The sequence below is a fragment of the Rattus norvegicus genome, chromosome 14, assembly GCF_036323735.1.
Source record: "Rattus norvegicus strain BN/NHsdMcwi chromosome 14, GRCr8, whole genome shotgun sequence".
In the NCBI taxonomy this organism is placed as follows: Eukaryota; Metazoa; Chordata; class Mammalia; order Rodentia; family Muridae; genus Rattus; species Rattus norvegicus.
In genome coordinates, this window is record NC_086032.1 from 85,737,340 (window position 1) to 85,759,907 (window position 22,568).

The following is a 22,568-nucleotide window of genomic DNA, read 5'->3' on the forward strand; positions in this document are numbered from 1 at the left end:
AATATATATAATATAAATATTTATATATATAATATATATTATAAATATGGTTTCATATATATATGAATTAATTAGAATACATGTTACATGTTACGAAGAAGACAAAATTGGATAGTGAGTTCTGGGTTGGGCCAGAAACATTCTTTTATGTAATTCTCCCTTCTGCAGGTGTGTCAGCTCAAGACAGGCCTCATCTACGATGAGAAGCTGTTATTTAAATGTTATTCCAGCAGGGGACGCCAATTCATCAGGAATATCTCTGAGGCCGACTTCTTAGATGGGAGAAGAAATTGAAATCTCTAATGCTTCCTGAGTGTGTGTGTGTGTGTGTGTGTGTGTGTGTGTGTGTGTGTGTGTGTGTGTGGTGTGACATATGTGGTTAGTATATCTGTGTGTGATTTGTGTGTCTTGTATGTGTGTGTGCACGATGTGTGTACTGTATCCGTGTGCTTGTGTGTATTACGTGTACGTGTGTATATTGTACGTGTATTGCATGTATTATATTATGTGCACATATGTGTGGGTTATATATGCAGTGTATGTGCATGCGAGTGTGTGTACACTGCATGCATGTGCCTATGTGTGCAGCTACGTGGCAGAAGTGTCTAGTTCAGGGAGAGTGCCAGGCAAGGTGCTATGCATTTCTGTCAGGTGGAAATGGGGTGCTGTCTGATCACAATGCCCTCCTAGAGGCCGAGTGTGGAGGAGAGCATCCTTTAACATTTAAGAGGAAGATAAATGACTGGCCACAGTAAGGTGAATTGGGAAGTTGGTCTAAAGGCTTGTGAATGATGTTAGGGTAAGAGAGCCCTAGAGCACAGGACGCAGGCACAGGAGGGCTCAGCCTGACGAGTCCGAGGATATAGATGCATGCACACATGTGTGGAGGGGTGGCCGTTCCCGGAGTAGATGGAAACAGCTAAGATCAACAGCTGGACTCCTTGGTGACCTCATGGGCGGGGTGAGAGGCATGGGAGGGATGCAGTAGCCACTGTGGGGCCTCCTGTCCCACGGTGGCTCCAGGAGGTCCTTGCCTAACTTTCCAGGGCTGACTGCTCATTGATTAATAGGCATGTGTCCTCAGAATGATGACCCCAGCAGATGGCCAGCATTCCTGACACTTACAGGGCATCCAGCCCACGAACATTCTGACTTTAGGCACCAGCTAAGAGGTCTTGCCCCAGTCCGCATGCTTCACTCCCCCAAGCCTGCTGTTCTGCCAGGACAACCCCTCTTTCTCTCTCGGGCATTCATCACCTAGAGTGTGGGGCAGGTTGGGATGGCACTGCTCAAGCCTTCCCCTCAGCCATGTTCCTGTTGGACCTGGATCATCGGGTCGGTCCCTAGGGATGCTATACACTGCTTTTCCCTAGAAGAAGTCAGTCAGACCAAATGCTTAGCAAGAAAACGAAGGCTCCGAGTTATTAAGTCTTAGCCTAGGCCTCTCTAGCACTTCCTGCTGCTGAATCCGAGGGGTCATGGCCATCAGCGATGCCTGGTCCAGGCCAGGAGTCAGGATATTGTGGAAGAACAATGGGAGTCTGTGACAACCATGAATCCCCCAGCACGTCCCCAGATGCTTCTCCACAGTGGCTGCTGTCTTCTGAGAGGGAATTCTGTCTCTCAGCCCTGTGTTCCTATGGTCACAGGATCTCTGCGGGCAGACTGCCAAAAGCAGCCAAAAGCAGCCTTGTTCTGACTGTCCCTGGTTCATGCCTGTCCTGGGTACCTTGCTTGACACTGCCGGTGCCCCAGAGGTCCGTCTCTGGGCGTTATGTAGAATGGAGAACAGGATCTGGAGTGGGGGTTGGTGTGTGTGGGGGAGCAGGTGATTCCGAGTGCAGGAGACAGTTCTGTGCAGATGGGCCAAATGGGCTGCCTAGCAGAGGCAGGGAGGGGAATGGGAAGAACAGGGGGTCCCTATGTCAGGAAAGCAGAATGGTGGTTGTGGCACTGACCATTCTTGCAACCTGTGCTAAGTCAACTTGTGGTAATAGCTCCCCTCCACCCACTCTGTCGCTGGGAGGCCATGGGCTGAGAAGGAAGGCGGAAGGCAGAAGGCTCTGCTTTGCAGGTGTGACACAGGCTGCTTCTCAGCAGGAACAGAGGCCTTTGGGGTGTGCCACGGGGATGGGCAGCCCTGTATAGCTGAGGTGTTGGGAATAAGGTTTCCCCACAGCAGAACCAGTGAGCACTTCCTGCACAGGCCACGGAGGCAACCTCAGCCGCCCTGAGCTGGTGCCCACCTGAGGTACAGAATCTGCCTCCCCATCTCTGTCTTCAGGTTGTGAGACAATCAACCCAAACTTCCTCTGTGAGAGCAACTTGCTGGTTAGCCTTTGTGTCCTGATTAGTGTCCCCCACCCCTTAGCACGGGGGAGGGGATCATGACCTAGATGTTTGGCCCCTCTAGACCTGTCCTGCACCTCTTTAGGCTGAAGCAGGATGACTGACCAAGTTAAATCAATTTTAATCTCAATTAAACTCCTTTGTTGTTGTAGCAAGCCTAGGTTTTCTAGGCTTCCCATGCTAACTGGCTTTTAAAAAAATGTTATCATTATTATTATTTTTTTTCTTTTTTCTTTTTTTCGGAGCTGGGAACCGAACCCAGGGCCTTGCGCTTGCTAGGCAAGCGCTCTACCACTGAGCTAAATCCCCAACCCCATCATTATTATTTTTTAATCTTTAAGATTCACTTAGTTTATGTGTATGAGGGGTGCACAATGTGCGTGCAGCACCCTCAGAGGCCAGGACAGGGAGAACTGGTCGTCCTGTGGAGCTGGAGTTACAGATGACCATGAGCTACTGCTACTACTTGTGGGAACCGAACCCAGGTCCTCTGCAAGCGTCCTTAACCACTGTGGCCTCTCTTCAGTAGTCCTAAATTAGTTACACGTTTTTGTTTGTTTGCTTGTTTGTTTTTCAAATTTCAAACATTCTCTCCCTTGAGTCGATTCTGGCTTCGACCAGAATTTTCTCAGTGAAAATTCACAGAAAGTTGTAGTGAGCCTTTCTAGGTCAGGAAAGGCCAGCCTAGACGGGCGTGCTCATCCAGGTGGGGAAGCCATCTCCCCAGGTCTGTGCCTTAGCTCTCAGACCAGCATGTGCTCTCTAGAGGGGCAATACACTTCGCTCCGGAAGGACAAAGAGTTCCGCTTTTCTCTTTCTGAGGAGTGGTCCCAACATCGGGAACAGGAAGGTGTCCTGGGGCCGAGGGACAGATCAAGGACAGACCATGATCTGTTCTGGTTAAGTGACCGATGGTGGAGAAATTGAAGCCTTTTCTCTTCTTCCTACCTGACGCTTCTAGAAGCCAGGTCCTCGAAGGCCCCACTCACTGACCTGCCTGCCCTCAGTTTGCTTCAGATGTAGCCATTTGCGTTTGCATGTGTGCACACTTAAGTTCCCCTCCTCGCTGCCTCCGTCTGGTAGGTCATGCTCCTCATCTTCGGTTTGCTCAGCAACCCACTTCATGCCCTTCCCTGTCCCTTGGAGACAGGGCTCTCAAACTTGTCTCTGCTTAAATATATATGCTTATCTTACAGGGGTCCCATAGGGACCTGAAAGGATGAACCTCTGGTTTCTCCAAGTTCAACCTCTTGTCTATCTCTTGCCTGGCTCCCCTCTATCAACCTGTCCTATGTCCCTTCATTTTCCCAGCTTGCTCCCCAGTTTGACGCTAAGGTCTGTAACCAGTTCATCCCCAGCCAAAACTGCAGTTTTCCGGTCAGAACCCCTTTCCTAGTCCGGCCACTCAACTGCACTTGCCTTTCCTCTGTTCCAGTCCAGATCCCAACGCTACGCTCCCCTCCGGCACCCCCACTTCCCCCCAAACTCTTCCATCCCCACCTGCCTCTCTAGAAAAAAGCTGAGGATTCTAGGCAGCCGCGAGAGTCAGAGGAGTCGGGGCGTGGCCTGGGCGGGGCTCTCCGAGGTTCCGCCTTGGTCCCGCCCCAAGTCTCTTACCTCTGCTTGTTGCTGTAAGCCGAGTGCATCTTAGCTGGCCATGGCGACCCCGGCACAGCGGCTGCACCTTCTCCCTCTGTTGCTGCTGCTTTGTGGTAAGGAGACATTTGGGTTTGGGACACTCCATCTCCTCGGGGCCTTGGGACCCATGCGGACTCTCTCCTTCCCGCATCGAGCCTAAGCTGCGCTCTCTCTTTTACCAGAGTTTGGAAAGGACGCAGGCACGCTAGCTCAAGCGCGCATCTGCAGGTTTTGTGGAGGGTCTTCATAACACCTCGGACCTTAGAGGAGCCAAAGGAAAAGGCCTTGGGTTGCTAGGGATGCACAAGGTTCCCGGCGGGGCTGCGATGTCGTGGCATCTAGGGAAAGGTCTTTGGTGAGGTAGTGAGCTTCCCGTGCAGCTGGCTAGAATCCTTTTCCAGTGAGAAAAATTGGACTCAGGGAGAAACATTGCTCTCACAAGATATAAATGGGACAAATATTAAGCTTGTTTTGAAAGGGGTGTGGAGGGCATAAAGTTAGTAGGGAGACATATTAAGGGAGCCCGAGGGAGGGAGCTTAATGGGGTGCGGACAGTAGGGGCGGATATGCTCAAAATGTGTTGTATACATATATAAAATTTCAAAGAATAAAATCATTAAAAAAGAAATACTACAAAAAAAGAAGTATCTTACTGAAGAAGTTACCCAAAGATAAGATTAATAAGAGGGCATGTGTACACGTACGTGTATATGTGTGTGTACGTACATATATGCATGTATCTGTGCCCCTGAGTGTGCATGATTGTATTTGTGTGCCTGTGTGAGCATGCGTGTGCCTGTGTACCTGTGGAAGGGTTTGATGGGAGAGAGCTTGCCAAGAGCTGGAGCGCTGGGCGAGGCCTGGCCAGAACTGGGAGGGAAGCTATTTGCAGGGGTTGGGGGTGGAGGTCTGTATCCAGGGCCATGGCGCCGAGTCCTTTAGGATGTTTCCCTTACTTTCCTGGCTCAGCCTCCTTGGCTGTAAGGCGAAGTTGGACCTGTTTGCAATGTTTCTTCAGTGTCGATGACCTGAGATGCGGTCTGGGAGTTGGGACAGAGTTGGGCCAGACTCAACAATTGGTTCTCTCCCTTCGAAGAGGTCTCTGTTTACAGAGTGAGGCCCTGTTTCATGTTCTACAGAGGGCACCAAGGCTAGGGTAGAGCTTTATGTTGAAGGGCTGGCACTGTGGCCACTTCCAGAAGGCCGTGCAGTGTTTTTGGGATTTTAGCGAAACTCCAACGAAAGGCTCCTCGGTGAGGATTTTGGTTTCTAGAGGAAGGAAGGTCCAGAGTTTATGTTGAGGGAAACCCTGTCTCTCCTGACTGTTTCTAGTGTGGAACTGGGAAGCAACTGCACGAAATCCTAGCAGTCCTGGTCCCCCTTCCCATCCTACTTTGGAAGTGCCCACTGTCGTCCTCACCCAGGGGAGCAGGCTTCTTGGCGGCAGGGCAGGCTCAGCCTTCTCACAGACATGGCTGCTCCGAGTCTGGCCAGCCCAAGAGTCAGAGACGAAGCCCGTCGCACGCAGGCTGGCCAAGGTGGGCTCTGAGCTCGGTCCACCTTCTGGAAGGGAAGAACTGAGCTTCCGAGTGCCTAGTATGCTGACCACCATCTGTGCTTTGTTGACACTGTGATGTCCGGAACTCTAGCCTGCATAGATTTGGGGCCCAGTCATTGCAGAGAGCAGCATCAGGAGAGACATCGCTTCCAAACAATAAAGGTCTGGGCCTGTGGGGCTTCCTCGGAATTCTAAAGTACTCTGCGAGGACACTTTGATACTTCTCAGGATCCTGGGATGAGGAGTCCAGCAGGTGTCTCCTTTTATTTTTATTAATTAATTAATTAATTAATTAATTATATGTATGAATACACTGTTGCTGTCTCCAGACACACCAGAAGAGGGCATCAGATCCCATTACAGATGGCTGTGAGCCACCATGTGGTTGCTGGGATTTGAACTCAGGACCTCTGGAAGAGCAGTCAGTGCTTTAACCACTGAGCCATCTCTCCAGCCCAGCGGGTGTCTCCTTATCGGCTCTTAGCCTCAGTTTCCCTAATTACAGCAGGAGTGCAGCTGCGGAGTGCGCCTGGGTTGACTGGCTTGGGTCAGTTGAGTTCAGGCCAATCACTGTGCTGTGGAGGCAAAATGCTCTCCTGATAAAGAGGAGGGTGCTCCTGGTTCTTACCACCGTGAGGAGAGCACCCCCGGGATCTGTGTGAGCACGCATGTGGTGTGTGTGTGTGAACATGGTGTCCCGATTTTGTCATGAGCTATAGTAATGTGCCGTACACACTCATTTTGAGCGGACAAGCAGTACTGGAGACGTGAGGTCTTGAAGAAGGTGGTTTGTTAAACGCAGAATTTTCAGTATTGGAGCTGCCTTGGAGGTCATTGGCCCATTTCCCATAAGGGAATTCAGGTGGAGAGATAGGGAGAGAACTGCTCTGAGCACATGCGCAGGGGACAGAACAGCCTGGACACCGCAGCCGCCGAGGCCAGCCGCCCATGCCTTTGCGGCCAGTCTGGTTGTGCTCATTCCATGGAGGATGAAAGTGCCTGGTTTCATTTCCAGATGACAAAGGTCCGTTCTCTAGGAAATGCATCTGCCCGGCTGTTTATCATTTCTCGGCATCTGGAAGTCGCCGAGACAAAAGACGCACAGGGCTGAGTGTTCTTTGTTTCGGAACGGAACCATCCGGAATGGATTTCTACGTTGATTCAGTTCCTGAGAACAGTACAGATCAGCCAGCAGCTTGAGTGGTGGCGACTTTCATGGAGTCCCAGGGGTCAGGGGCTTTACTCAAGAGTGCCCTTTTAGCCTTGTATGCATCTGAAATGGTGACGGACTGGGGTCCCCTGGGAGGGCACCGTCTGTGACCTTGTGCCTGTCTAGGGTGGTCCCAGAGCATTTTTGAAACTCTCCTGATCAGGGCGGGGAAGTCAGCAGTTCTGTTCGAGGGTAGCACACAGTCCTCCATGGTACCTCACAGCTGCATGGGACAGACTCTTGCTTTGTCATGCCCTGAGCGGTTCAGGGGTAATCAAGGCTTCTGGGACCAGGCGAAGGTTCTAGAGTTCATTCACAATGACCCTGGGGCTACTTGGAGATACTGGGGTTTTCACATGGCACATGGAGATTTTGGGGTGTGTGGAGATTCTAGAGCATGTGAGCGTTACGGTGTGCAGAGGGGTCTGGGGCACACAGAGGTTCTGGTGGTGGGGGATTTCTGGGGCACATGGAAATTCTGGGGTATGTAAAGCTTCCGGGGTACATTAGAACACTGGAAAACATGGAAACTGGGATACACAGGGATTCAAGGCAGAGCCAGGAGGCAGGCGTGTGGTGAGAGACTCCTCACCCCTTCTTCTTAGGTAGTTGGGTTCGCTTGGCGGAGGGTGGTAAAGTCATGGAGAAATGACTGAGCAAGCCTGTTCTGACCAGACTTGGCGTGCGTACCTGTGTGTGTGTGTGTGTGTGTGTGTGTGTGTGTGTGTGTGTGTGTGTGTGTGATGGAGGGAAGGGAAATCTGTCATCTTTAATCTGCCTCCCAGAATTCTGATTCTTTCTGACATCCAAGGTGAAGAGAAGAAAAGGAAGAGGGAGAGGGAAGGTGACCAAGGGGCAGAATGGAAAAAGGAGGAGGTGGGGGAGGGGGAGAGGGGAGGAAGCCTTGGTGGTCTGGTGGTTGGTCGGCAGGGCAGGCTGAGGGGGCTGTTTTAGGCCCAGATCTTGGAAGGCAAGAGTGGGAATGTGGGTCCCCAGAGTGTGTGAGTGGTGGGGCTCGCCCGCTGTGTCTGGGTGGAGGTCAGTACCTCTAGTACTGAGAGGATCCCAGCAGGGACTGACAAAGCCAGATCTGGGAATGAAGGCAAGAGCTGGATGTGGTAGGCATCGAGTGACTTTCAGAGCCCAGGGTGGGGAGATGCAGGATATTTATGGAACAATTTATGGTGCCCGTGGGAGAAAGGAACATAGTGTGTCTTCATTGTCGTCTGCCTGCCCTAGGGGACTATGCTGGCACTAACCAGGGCCGCTTCTCCACCTCTGCCCTCTCAGGCCTGGCAAGTGCAGCTGAGCAGGGGACAGCAGGGGGATAACAGGGGGAGGACAGCTGGCACCTTAGATGTCTCTAGCTCAGATGCTCCCTGTGTGCGTTTGGTTATGGGGAAGCAGCTTTACCTCTGGGACTTGGCCTTCCTGTCGTTTAACCGGAGGAACAAGAAGAATAACGCTTTCTCGAGGTTAACTGACCCAGGAAGGTGAGGAGTTGAAGTGGGGACAGGCCCCTGGTCCAGAGACACTGTGTCTCAGTGGTCAAATGTGCCAGGCCTAAGTGAATGGGCTGCTGTTCTCTGCTTATTTATGCCTTATACCTGCACCATGGTCCTCCGACCTGCAGATGGGGCGTCTTCTGGGGTTTATCAGGAGAAAGAGTGATCCAAGCATGATGGCAGAGAATGGGCTGTGTGTGTGTCCTGTGGGCAACGGGCCTGCACATCTGAATGCACACACATTCTCTCCTGTTCATTCTTAGCCTGCTGTGTACCTCATAGTGGACACTTTGGGGGTTTTAACAAACAGGGACCTCTGGTCCTCACCTCACCCATTCAGTAGGCTTAGGCTGTGGCCTGGGTGGGTTTAGTGTGCAGCCCAGTCATGAGTTCTGTTCTATATCATGTTTGCCCTCAGGGATAGAATTATCTAGAAGAGTTGGGCTTAGAGCTTTTTAGTGTTTTTGAGTGGGCTAGTTATGGTGGCCCCCACTTAAATCAGGGAGGAATATCTTTGCCTCGCCTGTAAAGGTTGACTTTCTTTCTAATCTTGGTTGTCAACTTGACACACCCGGGAAGAAGGAGCTACAACTGAGGAATGGCTTCCATCAGCCTTGATTGCCAGTTGATGTAGGAGGCCCTAGCCAGCCATGAACTGTACTGCCTTTAGGTAAATAGGCCTGGGTTGTCTGAATGAGGTCGCTAGGCAGCAGGGCTCCATGGTTTCTGCCTCCAGGTTCCTTCCTGCCATCCCCTCCCCTGATGATGAACCTGTGAGCTCAACTGAACCATTTCCTCCTCTAAGTTAGCTTTGGACAGAGTTTATCACAGCAACCGATCAGCAAACTAGGACACCTTGTATAATTATTCCCTTTGAAGTACTTCAGAGCCTTGAGGCATGTTAAAGTAGAACTTGCCGTCAGCACCCTGAGCTGCACGGAGAAGACAGCGGTGTGGGGGAACAGGCTGCAGCCTCGGGGCCCTGTGGAGGATGACTGAGGTTGGGATCAGCCGGAGTCTGTGGGAACAGAGACTAGGATGCTGGGCCCCCACGGTATAACATCTTTCTTTTCTTTTGTCTTTTATCGAGACAGGGTTTCTCTGTGTAGTCCTGGTTGACCTAGAATTTGCTCTGTAGACCAGGCTGGCCTCAGATTCCCAGAGATCCACTTTCTTGTGCCTCCAGAGTGCTGGGATTAAAGGTGCGTACCACCACCGCCGCCCTGGCTCAGATCTTAAAGGAGATTTTGTGAGTAGATGCCTATGAAAACATCAGAATTTTTGAAATCTTGATTTATTTTTCAAAGTCTATTTCTGGGGCCAGAGAGATGGCTCAGAAGTTAAAAGTTAAGAGAGCTCCCTGCTCCCGTAGAGAACCTGAATTCCACTCTCGGCACCCACAGGGGAGAAGCTCAGAATCCCTGGAGTTCGGCTTCAGAGGATCCAAGACCTGCATTTGACCTCTGAGGGCACCTGGACACATGCGGCCTATGTTCATATAGACACAATGCACACCCGTAAAGAAAAACAAAATCTTTATATAAATCTGTTTCTTCTCTAAACGATTAAGAGAGAAGCATCAGATTCTTGTCCTTCTTCGGTTTTGGCACGTATATTTTGATACTTATGATAGAAAGACAGAGCTTCAGAGTGTTGTAGCCTCTTGTTGAATTGAGCCCTTCATTGTGCCTTAGCTAGGCTTCTATTGCTGTGATAAAACACTATGACCCCCAAAGCACTCAGGGTGGGAAGGGTTTACACACTTGTCCCTATCATGAGGCGAAGTCTAGGCAAGACTCCAAGGCAGGAATCTGCAGGCAGGAGCTGAGGCAGAGACTCTAGAGGGACGCTGCCTACTGGGCTCTTGCTCAGCTTGCTTTCTTAGAGGCCGGACCAGCTCCTGCCCAGCGTTGGCATCACCCACAGTGCGCTGAGCCCTCCCACATCAATCAAGAAAATGCCCCCTTGCCTGCACGTCTAGTCTAACGGAGACATCTTCTCACCGAGCTTTGCTCTGCCCAGATGACCTCGGCTTGTCAAAAACCAACCGGGATGGTTGTTAAAGGTCTTCTTTGTCTCTAGAGATACATTTTGTTGCAAAGTGTCCCTTGTCCAATGGAATTTCTGGAGCTGGAACCATGGTGGACTGGGAGCTACCGCATGGGCGTTGGGGAATTGAACCGAGGCCCTCTGGGAGAACAGCCAGTGCTCTTGACTACTAAGGCATCTCTTGAACTCTTTACTCTGTCTTTTTGAGGCATGGTCTCTCACTGGAACCAGAGCGCACCATTTGGTTAGACTGATTGGCCAGCAACATCCAGAAATTCACCTTTCGCAGCTGTAGTTTCAGGGTTACAGCACAAGACCGTGCCAGTCTTTCCCTTTCCCACCTCCCTCCTCCCCACCTCTCCTTCTCTCTCTCCTCTCTCCTGCCCCCCTTTCCTTCATTTGTTCTTTGAGATAGGCTCTCTGTACATAGCTCTGGCTGTCCTGGAACTCACTATTTAGTCCAGGATGGCCTTGAACTCACAGATCCCAAGTGCTGGGATCAAAGACATGCGCCATTGCACTTGATCTCCCATGCCAGGCTTTTTTTTTTTTTTTGGAGCTGGGGACCAAACCCAGGGCCTTGCACTTCCTAGGCAAGCGCTCTACCACTGAGCTAAATCCCCAACCCATGCCAGGCTTTATGTGGATGCTGAGATCTAAACTCAGATTCTCACATTTGCATGCCAGATAGTCTACCAGCTGGGCCGTCTTCCCTGCCCTACATCCCCCTTCCCCTTTCCATTTCCTGTGTATGCACAGGTCTGTATGGAGGTCAGAGGTTAATGCTGAATTAAGCAGAATGTTAATGCTTTCCTGGTTGCTTCTCTCCCTGAGACTGACTGGCTGGAAGCGGTGAGGGGTCTTCCTGTGCCCTCATCCCCAACTCTGGGATTATAAGCACATGTCACTGTGATGTGATTTTAAAATTTTTTAAAAAGATTTATCTTATTTCTAAAATTGTGTGTGTGTGTGTGTGTGTGTGTGTGTGTGTGTGTGTGTGTGAGTGTGTGTGCACATGTATGTGCAGGTGCCTGAAAAGGTCACTGGAACGCCTGGAGCTGGAGTTACGAGCAGTCATGAGCTGCCACATGTAGGTGCTGAGAACTGAACTCAGGTCCTCTGCAACACGTGATTCCAACTGTTGGGATATTGAGCCATATCTCCAGTCACTTGCTTTATAAGAAAAAAGAAAACAGAACAAAACAACAAAAAAACCCCACTGGTGCTAAGGACCCGAAGATCGGAATTGGTCTTCGTGCTGCTCAATAGAACTTTGCTGAGTCGTCTTTCCCGCCTATGTTTGGCTGGCCGCACACCCACTGAGTGCTGAAAATGACCTTGAGCCTGGATCTTCCTGCCTCTACCTTCCAAGAGCTGAGATTTCAGCCGTGCCCCAACTTTATCAGTTTATCAGTTACTACAAGGCACTCGTGTGATCTTTGTAGTTATCATGATGGATCTGGAGAGCATTAGGTAACTGGCTTAGGGTTCTCAAGAGGGACAGAGCCAATTGGACGAATAGATACTAAAAGAAGGGTTTATTAGACTGGCAATAGGATAAGGTCTGGGCAGTTGAACAGTCAATGACATCAGACTGAAGACGCTGAGAACCCATCCATGAGGTTAGACACCCCAGCACTCCCAATCTGGCAGTGGATGATTCCTGGAGAGCCATCGTTTTTTCAGTTCATGTTAAGGCCGAAGAATCTGAGTTCTGATGGCTGCGAAGGGTGGTGGCAGCAGTGACTGCAGCCATACAGCAGATGACTGGGCCAGCGGGAGGCAAAGTCAAGTAGGCAAAAAGCAAAGTGCTTCCTCCCTAGGGTATTTTTATATCTGGTCCTCTGCCGGAAGGTGCCACCCACATCTTATGTGGGTGTTCCCCTTTCCGTTAACAGAATCAAGAAAATCCATCACAAGTGTGTCAGACACTTTCTCAGATGAGTCTAGACAAGTTGAAGTCAATAGTAACCAGGACAGTACTAATGACATCTTAGTATTAAATAGTTCGACTGATGAACATGGGCTAACTTTCCATGTATATAGAGCCTAGGTTTTATAGTTTTCAGAGAACAGATTTTGGCTTTGATTGGTAAATTGAATACCAAGAATTTAATTATTTTTGACTATATTATTATCAAATTTATTTCCTTTATTTTGGATGTTTATTAATACTTTAAAATGACTTATTATTATTTTTATATGTATGTTTTTGCCTGCACATGTGTATGTATGTTCACCACATCATACATGTCTGATACCCGGAGAGGTCAGGAGAGGGTGTGGATCTCCAGGACCTGGGGTTACAGATGGCTTTGAGTACCATGTGGTGCTAGGAACCAACCCCGGATCCTCTGCAAAAGCAGCTCCTGGCTGCGGAGCCATCTCTCTCCCCAGTATAACTTTGGTTGTGTTTGGGTTGGTCCTTATTTCTTTTCATAGCTTGTGGAATCACAGTTTCAGTTCTCGTGTGTCTCCTTTGGAGCTTCGTGCATGGAAGACCATTACTTTCAAAGTTCAGATACTTTCCGGTCTTCCTTTCCAATTTGGATAATTTGTTTCTTTCCTGCCGACGTCTCTGGTTTGAACCTCCAGCTCTGTGTTGAATAGGAGCGCTAAAAACAGACATCCTTGTCTTTTCCTGGCCTCAGGAGAAAATATCTCAGCTTTTTAACCCTGAGTGTGGTATTAACTCTGAGATATTTCTACCTTGAATAGCCTTGAAAGTATTAAGGATGTCATATTCTCTTTCAGGTCGTGTGTGTGTGTGTGTGTGTGTGTGTGTGTGTGTGTGTATCCCAAAAAATACACTTTATTTTTTCAAATGTTTTTTCTGGGCTGCATGGTCACCTCATCCTCTCTTCTGCATGGTATACTAACTGGTTTCTGTATGTGGAACACTCTTTGCATTTCTAGAAGACTCCCCTCGGCCATGATGTGCGGTCATTTTTGTATGCTGCTGAACTCGCACGGCTGCTGTTTGCCTACGACTTATCACTTTCCTCCTAGGAATGACTTTGGCTTTTGCTACCGAGATAAAAGTGGCCTCACAGAATGAGCGAGAAAGTGGAGAAGTCCGGATTTCCTGTTCTGTTATCTGGAGAGTGTGTGGATGATTTCTGTTGATTCTTTAGTCACTTGGTGGAATTTGCCAGTTTAGCCTTCTGGTCTGGGGTTATTTTTGTAGAAGATTTTAGTCACTCAGCCCCACTACTCACTGGGATTCTTTTCAGAGTCCCCGTTTCTTCTTGAGCGAATTTTAGAAGTTCGTATCTTTAGTAGTGTCCTGCAGCTGTCACTGAGAATCAGAAGCCAAGTGACTGGACACACTGGGAGTTTCTCTTAACAGTTCTGTAACCCCGATGGGGACATGTTCTTTTATCGCCTCTGCCTGGCTTCTGGTGGCCCCAAGCATTCCTCCCCCTGTGATGGCGGTATTCTGACCTCTGACTCCGCCTTCATATGACTGATTTCTCTCAGTGTGATTCAGTGGGATCTCACATCACTTCCCCTCGTGTGTTTGTCCCTGTGCCCCAGGGTCTCTTTTTGCAGGAATACTGCTCACACGGACAGGGCCCACCCAAATGGACTCATTATAAATTGAACACTTCTGCAAAGATCCTATTGTCTGCTTGGAGCCAAGACTTCAATAAACTTTGCCTCCCTCCAGAGGATACATGTGTGGAGGTCAGAGGAAAACTTGCAGAAGTCAGCTCTCTCTCTGTGTCTCTCTGTCTCTCTGTCTCTCTCTGTATCTCTCTGTCTCTCTCTGTGTCTCTCTGTCTCTCTGTCTCTCTCTGTGTCTCTCTGTCTCTCTCTGTTTCTGTCTGTCTCTCTGTCTCTCTCTCTGTCTCTGTTTCTCTGTCTCTCTCTCTGTCTCTGTTTCTCTGTCTCCCTCTGTCTCTGTTTCTCTCTGTCTCTGTCTCTGTCTCTGTCTCTCTCTTTCTCTCTCTCTGTCTCTCTCTGTCTCTATCTCTGTTTCTCTGTCTCTCTGTCTCTCTCTGTCTCTGTCTCTTTCTCTGTCTCTCTGTCTCTCTGTCTCTGTCTCTCTCTCTTTCTTTCTCTGTCTCTCTCTCTCTCTCCCATGTGGATTTCTGAAACCAAACTTAGGTTGTTGGGCTTGGCGCCTAGCACCTGCACCCAGTGAGCCATCTCGATGCCTCACTTCTCGCTAACCTCCTCAGCCTTAGTGCCACATCAATGGAGCTCTGACATTTTTGACACCTTTGGCACGGACCTATGCTCTGTTCCACATTGTAACCTGTCTCCACTGCCAAAACTATGGAAATTTCTGTGCCCTAACAGCCTGCCTCTCCCCCTAGGTGGGACCTCATTGTCTCCTGGATTTTGAGGTGTCACAGTGACTTGATTCTACCAGAGAGGCCTCTCTGGCCTAGGAGCAGACATTGGCAATGGGGACTGCAGCTCCTGGCATCTTTGGCTTTCTTCTCTCAGTGTTATAGCCTCCCCCTGACCTGCAAGCTCAGTGGAGAGCCAATATTATTGACTGCTCATGCTTGTGCATTGATAACATTTGCAGAAGTGGGGCTAGGTGGGGAAGGAGACTCTGTCCTTCTGGACGCATTGCCCCAAATGGACAGAGTGCCTACAGCATGCGTCTCAGGGAGTGAGATATATCTGTCCTCCCAGGGCAAAAGTGTAGGCGCAGCCTGGGAGCGGGTGTTGAAGGGAGGGTCCTTCCCCCTTGAGGTGGCTGGGGTAGAGTCTGTGTAACTGGAGCTGGGGCTGGAAGGACCAGTTTGTGGCTTAGTATTATGGACTTGATACTCCAAGATGTAAAGATTTTCCTGAACAGTGTTCTGTGTATGTGTGTGTGTGTACGTGCGCATATGTGTACATGCATGCATGTGTTTATGTGTTTGTGTATATGTAAGTATGTGTGTGCATGTGTGTACAGAGACGCAAGGTCCTTGATCACTCTCTATTTACTGAGGTAAGTCTGTCACTGAAGCCAGAACTCTTCGGCCCCAGCTAGTGTAGCTGGGAATTGGCTGTCCTTGCCTCTTGAGTTTCGGGGTTACAGGTGGCTGCCATGACGGCTTAGCTTTTTCCGTGGGCTCAGGGGATCCCAATTCAGGACTTCATGCAAGTGCTTTGCTCACCGAGCTCCCTTTTCAGCCCATGCTCTCTTTCGGGTGTATGCTGCTCTCCTTGGTGGCTCTTTGTACCGAGGCCGACTGTGAAGCACCCAGCTTCCTTGTGTGAGGGACGATGGAAGTCTAACAAGGGTTGCTATGATGGTGCGTCTTCCCAGAGAGGGCCTAGCTTTGCCTCTGCTCAAGGATGCCTGTCTGAGGTCACCTTCCACAGGCCATAACTTGGGGTTTCTATGGATGGATGGAGTTCATGTGAGTTTAAACTACAAGCACACAGGTCATTTTGTATCTGTGGCTTCCCTGACCCTGCCTCCCAGCCTGCCAAGGGTTCAGCTCTTTCTGTTTCATTTCCTACAGAGTATCTGTCTCCTGAAGACTTTGCACCATACCTCATCCTGGGCTTCATATGCCCCTGGCGGGTCTAGCTTGGGCCGATACTTTGAGGGCAAAATCAGTCCCTGGCTCAATGTTCCACTCCACCTAACCTTTGGCTTTATAATTTCTTGCTCCAAACTGTATGACTTCAGGTAGGATTTGCATGGTGGGTGTCAGAGACCCCTGGAGCTTCTGTGAGGTCGAAGATAACTGTTCCCTTCACTGGCTGGTGTTATTTTAGTGTCTTCTGGCCACAATTTGTATTTGCCAATGCTGCAGAGCTTTGGATGCTGGGCTTATCTACTTGTTCTCTAAGCCCTGTCATCCCCTGAACGACTCATTGACTCAGATAACCCTGTTGGGGCACACCTGTCCCTGAAGCCCTCAGCCTTTGCACCAGGCCCTAATGTGGCCTAGAAGCAGCTCTGGTTGTCCCTTTTCCTACTGCCCTAGCCAAGAGCACGGGTCTTGTGACAGTGGTTACCTGCCTGCTTGCACCCTGGAGGTAAGATTTCCTGGCTGTCAGGTTTGCCCTATCTAGCACCTTGGCCTGTTTCTTCCCATTCAGAGCTTGGATCCTTGTGTTTCCTTCTTGCTCCCTGGATGGCAGGGTCCCTGAAGATAGAGGCTAACTCTCTTCTAAGTACCCAGCACAGTTCTCCACATGAACGCTCAGGGTCTTTGCTAAATCTCCAAGTGAGGGAGCTGGAGAGATGGCTCCACAGTTCAGAGCACCGGCTGCTCTCACGGAGGTCCTGTGTCCAGTTCCCAGCGCCCACACAGCGGCTCTCAATCTGTACCTCCAGGTCCAGCAGTTCTGATACTCTTCTGGCCTCTGTGGGCACAGCACACACACAGTACAGAGGCCATGAATGCAGGCAACATGCCCAAATGCACAGGATAAAGAGAACGTCTTTATGTTGTTTACACTTGTGGGTGAAGGGCTTTGCAGTGAGAACAGGCCCTCAACTTCATGTGCAGACTTGGTGGGACAGACAAAGTCCTCTACAACAAGTGGATAAGGACAGCAGCACACTAAGTATGTGACTCTTCTGTGTTAAAGAGAGCACAGGGACACAGACAGGGGTCAGACCCTACATGTGACATTTTGAGTTCTCAGATGAGCCAGGCCCACAGTGTGCAGGCAGACAGGCAAATGAAGGTGTCAGGAACCAGGGAGAGGGCCTAGGAGGCTGTGGGTTGCTGATGGGTTACTGATACCTGTTTCCAGGGGACTGTCCTACAGAGATGTCACCCTTCATCCGTCTCTCACGTGTGGAGAGGGTCCAATGTAGAGCCCTGTCCTCCTGTTGCCACAGGTCCCTGGAGACTTTGGAGGACTCAGAGGGGAGACGTGCGGAGGTACACACTGGGTCCTGTTTGTCCTACCTCTCCACTGAGCCTTGGTGGCATCTGGTGTGCTCAGCCTGGGTTCGGAGGTCTAGGTTTGGACAGGCACAGAAGGAAGAAGGCATTCTAGGTGTGAGCATACAGGTCTCAGGCTGCTGGGGGGGGGCCCTTTGGTGTCCTGTTCTCTGGCTTCCAGGTGGCATGGGTCTCTCATGTTCCCTGTGGTGCAGAGGAACCAAGCTCTGCTTGTTGCAGGCATGCGGTGTAGCCTTTACCAGGTGAATGCCAAGGTGGACACTGGGGCCTTGCCACTGCTCGCTCTGAAAATTCACTCTTGTCCCTCGTCTGTCCATCATCTGCCCTTGTCCCTCATCTGTCCCTTGTCAGTCATCTGTCCTTGTCCCTCATCTGTCCTTGTCCCTCATCTGTCCCTTGTCCCTCATCTATCCCTTGTCAGTCATCTGTCCCTAGAAGGAAATTTTGTGGTCTGAGGCCATCTGCAAGGTGAGCCACAGGGCCTGCCCTGAGCCGGGTCCCCAGGCTTCCTGTCATAGGTGGGGTGGGTTGGATCTCAGGCTTTTGTCTGAGAAACCATCTTGGGGCTTCTTTCGGATGGTTCTGAGGGCTGTGGCTTTCCCTGTGAAATCTGGTGGCCCATTGCCCCGGAACCCACTGTTTCCTTTAGGTGGTTTAACTAGCAGCTCTCAGTGCCCAGTGTGAGCTTGGCTGCCCTCTCAGAGTGTACATGCACCCAGTCATTCCACAAGGTTATGCTAAACGAGGGAAGCGAGCAAGTGTTTGCCACCACCTGCAACAAAACAAACATGGCTGCTGTGGGCACAGCCTTGTGAACAGCTGAGCTCATAATGGGTGTGGCTATGTCCCCCTCCAAGTAGGAACTTCTCTCCTGTCTCCTCCAGCCCTTCACTGGCTTCTAGGATACAAAGAACTGGCCCGTACTCCACATCCCAGGGTGTAGGCAGCAGGGCTCCACACCTCCCTAACACAACGACTCACATGCACATGCACACATGGACATATAGAGACAAACACACAGGGACACAGATACACACACACACACACACACACACACACACACACACACACACACACCCACCCCCAGACATAGACAGTAGGGCTGTAAACCTCCCACCCCTCCCACTCTCTCTTTAAGTCCCCATGGGGCCTCAGCCTCAGACCTCCCAGAATCCAAGCAAATTATAACAGGGGTGGGAGGTCTGTTCCAGCTCAGATCCTTTCTCAGGACTGCTGCAGACACCCTGAGCCACGGGATTGAGTTGGGGGCTCCGGATATGCCCAGGACCTCTGTCCGCTCCTGACGACTCTGGCCCAGGGCCTCCCTGTGGCTTTCTCTCCTTGTGTCACTGCTGTGGTCTAGTAGAGCATACTTGTTTTACCTCAGCCAGGGTTGAGGTAACTCTGGCTGGTGATGGCCTATCGGTGGGAGGGGCTGTGTTTACATCGGTGGGAGGGGCTGTGTTTACATCGGTGGGAAGGGCTGCGAGTAAATCATCAAGGGAGTGGGGCTGTGCTTGTCAGTGTTCCCTGGACATCCCTCTTCTTGCTGTTGTCCCTTCTAGGTGAGTGTGCCCAAGTATGCGGTTGCAATGAGACAGGAATGCTGGAGAGGTTGCCTCGCTGTGGGAAAGCCTTTGCCGAAATGATGCAGAAGGTGGACGTCTGGAAGTGGTGCAACCTGTCGGAGTTCATCGTGTGAGTGCCCAGCCATTGTGCCGTGAGCCTGTGCCTGTCCCTGTCGCTTGACCCCTCCCGTACTTCTGCTCACTGTCCTGGACACACTCACCCACAGCCTTCCCAGAGTCCCCAGCTCTGCCTACTGCTCTGGGCCGCGGGGTCTCCTGGCGTCTGTTTGGCGTAGACACATGTAGCTGTGAGAACAACTGTGGGTAGTGTTTCTGGGTAGTTCAGTGGAAAGGTCTTGGAAACATGGGGGTCACGTCACATGCTTCTCAACACTCATGGAGATGAAGGGGCCTTTGAGGCAAACGGTTTTTCTGGGGTCTTTATGACTCTCTGTCCCAGATGCCCTGAGAACCTGGTCGTCTCCAGGGCTGTATCAATATTGAAGTTCAGAGTGGGCTCTGAGTCTGGACGATTTTGGACCCTTGCTTCTGGTTCTTCCTTGTAAAGGTTGCCTTCGAGGCCTTAGGTATGTGGTTTAGGCTTTGAGAACCAGCCTAGGGTGAACAGGAAATCTGGTTGAATGACTGCCTGGGCGGAGTGGTCACAGAGGACTTGGAACCCCGATACTATGCCCCTCTCACCTTTCATCCTGAGTCTGATGCCCCTCTCACCTTTCATCCTGAGTCTGAGGCTTCTGGCAATTCAGATCGCAATGACATTTTTGAAGCTGCCTGTTGTAAGTAGCTCCTTCCTGTTAATGGGCAGGTCCCCACTCCTTCCCGGAACAGCACAGGAAGGAGGAGGTGGGTCTCTGTCCTGACCCTGTGGGAGACTGGGTCAGGATCCTCTTTCTCCTTGGCTTGTCCTGCATCAGAACAGCCTTTGGAGGTGCCATCCTGGGCAGAGCTGCTGGCTTTGGGCAGACATCATCCTCTCAGCTTCCTCCAGAGCCTCTTAGGTGACCTCATTCTGAAAGACCCCAACGGCAGGGAGGTCGCTACCTCCAGAGGATGCTCGCTGCATCCTGGACTATGGGGCTACTTGGAAATCTTTGCACACATCAGGCTGACCTCTGGATCCTGGTATCTGTGGTCCTTGGCCAGCCTACAGAACCAGTGAAGGTCTGGTAGAGTAGATGAGGCCCACTGCAAGAGGTTCTCTGGGAGCCTTTTCCACATTTGCTCGTATGAGCATCCTGTCAGATGAGGCAGAGGGTCAACTTTTCAGGAGCAGAGGCTGGAGCCCTTGTGAGGGTAGATTGAGTTGGTTGGGAGGAAGCTAGCCCTGGCCTCAGGCAGACTCTCTTCTCAGACCTTCAGCATGTCTTGATGATGAGGGCCTTGCGGGTCCATGTGGCTGTGGGTTCCAGGCTCCGTGTCTTTTGGGGGAGACCTGTGTGGTGTTGGGGAGGTTTGTCCCTGAACAGACATCACAGACCCAGGGAGCTTAAAGCTTCAAGGGAGCAGGCGATGACCACAGATGTAGGAAAAAGCCACAGGGACAGATAACCCAGTTGGAAGTGACTTCTAAGGCCATAGTTTTGGTGGGTGGTCAAGCGGTACCGAGCACAGAGCATTCCTTACCTGTCTGTTGGGTCCTGGGCCAGCGTAGGTGTGAGGGGTGTTGGGAGAGCTACCTTTTCTTCCTCTGCAGGTACTACGAAAGCTTCACTAACTGCACGGAGATGGAGACAAACATCGTGGGCTGCTACTGGCCCAACCCGCTGGCCCAGAGCTTTATCACGGGTATCCATAGGCAGTTCTTTTCCAACTGCACTGTGGACAGGACCCACTGGGAAGACCCCCCGGATGAAGTTCTCATCCCACTTATCGCAGTTCCAGTCTTGTTGACCGTGGCTATGGCTGGGCTGGTGGTATGGCGTAGCAAGCGCACTGACCGGCTTCTGTGAGGGCCTGCGGGATGGAAGGCCGTGCCTGGCAAGCTAGAAGAATGTCGCCCAGAGCTCTGAGAGCCTGCAGACTCTGTTTCTGTCTGGTCTGCCTTGGCCACACCCTACCTGGTCGTGTCAAAGTCCTCCTGACTAGACTGACGTGGCCCTTGCTGTCTAGCCTGCTGCCTGGTGGGGTTCAGGCTGCCCCGACAGGTGCTTCACTCTTTCTTGGGCTAGTGGAAGAAAGTGACAAACCTCACATTTGTGTACCAGGCGTGGAAATCATCTCTTGCTGAGTCCCACCCTCCCTGGGCTGAATTCCCGAGTTTCTAGACATTTCTTGGCAGAGTCTGGCCCAGCCTCAACCCTAACCCAGGTCCTGACCCATTTCTATCCCTGACCCTGACCTCTGCTACGCTTGGGGCAGAGAGGGCAGGCAAGGTCATCTGGAAGGTGTGGCGTCCCGAGCAGAAAGAGAGATGAGCACATTCTCTGTTGGACATGAAGGGTAGTCGGGGGGATTGGGGAATGGAGTTGTTAGGAGTCATGTGTGACCTACGGACCTGCCTGTCTTCTAGGCGATCTGCCATGATTCTGTGTCCAGTGTGGGCTGGAGCTGTGATTTGTTTAACCCTTCAGACCCCTACCCTGAAGATAGAGAGTGAACCTCCTTCCTGAGGGGTATTCCTGGGGGTGAGGCACGCTCTGAGCGTGCTCAAGGGTTCTGTCTGCTGATGTCTGCTTTCTGATTAAAGTGTCTCCTTACACATGGTATTCCTCGTCTTATTCCAGGGTATTCAGGGTTAATCGGTGGGTCTCTCTGGTGCCCAGATAATATCACAGGGGACTTCGCCCAAACAGGAGAGAGTCCTGATGTTCTGTGTCACTGCTCTCTCTCCTTTCCCCTTTTCTGGTTTTGCCAGAGGCCCTGCCTGTGGGTTTTGGGGGAGGAGAGGCCCTGGTCAGATGTGGCTAGCCAGATGCTGGTCTGTAGGTGGTGCTGTACCATTTCAGGCTTCCTCTGTGTTCCAGCTGGAGGACCTGCATCATTGGGTATACGCTGTAGACCTCTATGGTGCCACGTTCTGCTGGGGGGAGTGTCCTGACTGCCTGGAGAAGGCCGGGATGGGGAGTTCATAATTCATGTTTCCCTTTGGGGCATCAGGCAAAACCTGTAGGGGAACACTGAGGTCTGGAATGAATGCTGTGGATCCTGGTCTCCTCTCTGGGTACCCAGGCACCACCAGTGTAGGGTGGACAGGAAATCAGTAATGGGACTCCACGGTCTATGTTTTCCCTTCGGGAGGGAGGAGGTGGGAGCTGGAGATGAACCAGGTCTGATCTGATTGGGAGGGAGTGCCCAGTACTGGAGGTGCAGAAGAAGAGAAAAGCCTTCTTGGGGAGTCTTAGGCGTGGATCTTTTAGGAGAAGGACTTCCCTGTGGTGATCTTTAATGGAGCAGCTTTCTTAGATGATCCTTGCTTGTTCATATCACTTTATTGGGGGCGGACATGAGGGTATACACTCTGTTCTGGGTGAACCAGGGATTAGGTACCTCTTGGGGGAAGAGTGTGAGAATATTCAGGAAGGGAAGCTCATTGGCTGAAGGCTAAGGCTATCTAGGTACCACTTTAGCATGGAGAAGAACTCCAGGTGCCTTAGCCCCTCACTACATGACTGAGTGCCCGTGGTCCTCTTGGCCCTAGAGGCTTCCTGGTAGATCATGGCAGTGCAGTTCTGGGTGGCTGGCTGAGCCACGAGGGCAGCGAGGGACCAGATCTGGGGGCCTTTCTATGTTTTTGAAGAAGGCCGGGGTGTGGAACGTTGCCACGTGAATGTGAGTCAGCTTCGTGGCTCTTGG

At 51.1% G+C, this 22,568-nt stretch overlaps 1 protein-coding gene across 2 annotated transcripts; it reads left to right on the forward strand.

Annotated features, from left to right (window-relative positions):
- Nucleotides 1–3,974: 3,974 nt before the first annotated feature.
- Nucleotides 3,975–21,474, forward strand: Ramp3 (receptor activity modifying protein 3). 2 transcript variants are annotated; one of them, NM_020100.2, is given in 3 exon segments: nt 3,975–4,061; nt 18,753–18,885; nt 20,470–21,474. In NM_020100.2, coding segments are annotated over 3 exon segments (444 nt in total). In that variant the 5' UTR covers nt 3,975–4,006; the 3' UTR covers nt 20,726–21,474.
- Nucleotides 21,475–22,568: the final 1,094 nt, after the last annotated feature.

What these genes read in the sequence shown, in the direction of transcription:
- Ramp3 (XM_063273515.1), top strand. Translation starts at nt 18,791, where the DNA reads ATGCTGGAGAGGTTGCCTCGCTGTGGGAAAGCCTTTGCCGAAATGATG. An exon ending in AACCTGTCGGAGTTCATCGT is followed by an intron (nt 18,886 to 20,469) that starts GTGAGTGCCCAG and finishes CTTCCTCTGCAG; the next exon opens with GTACTACGAAAGCTTCACTA.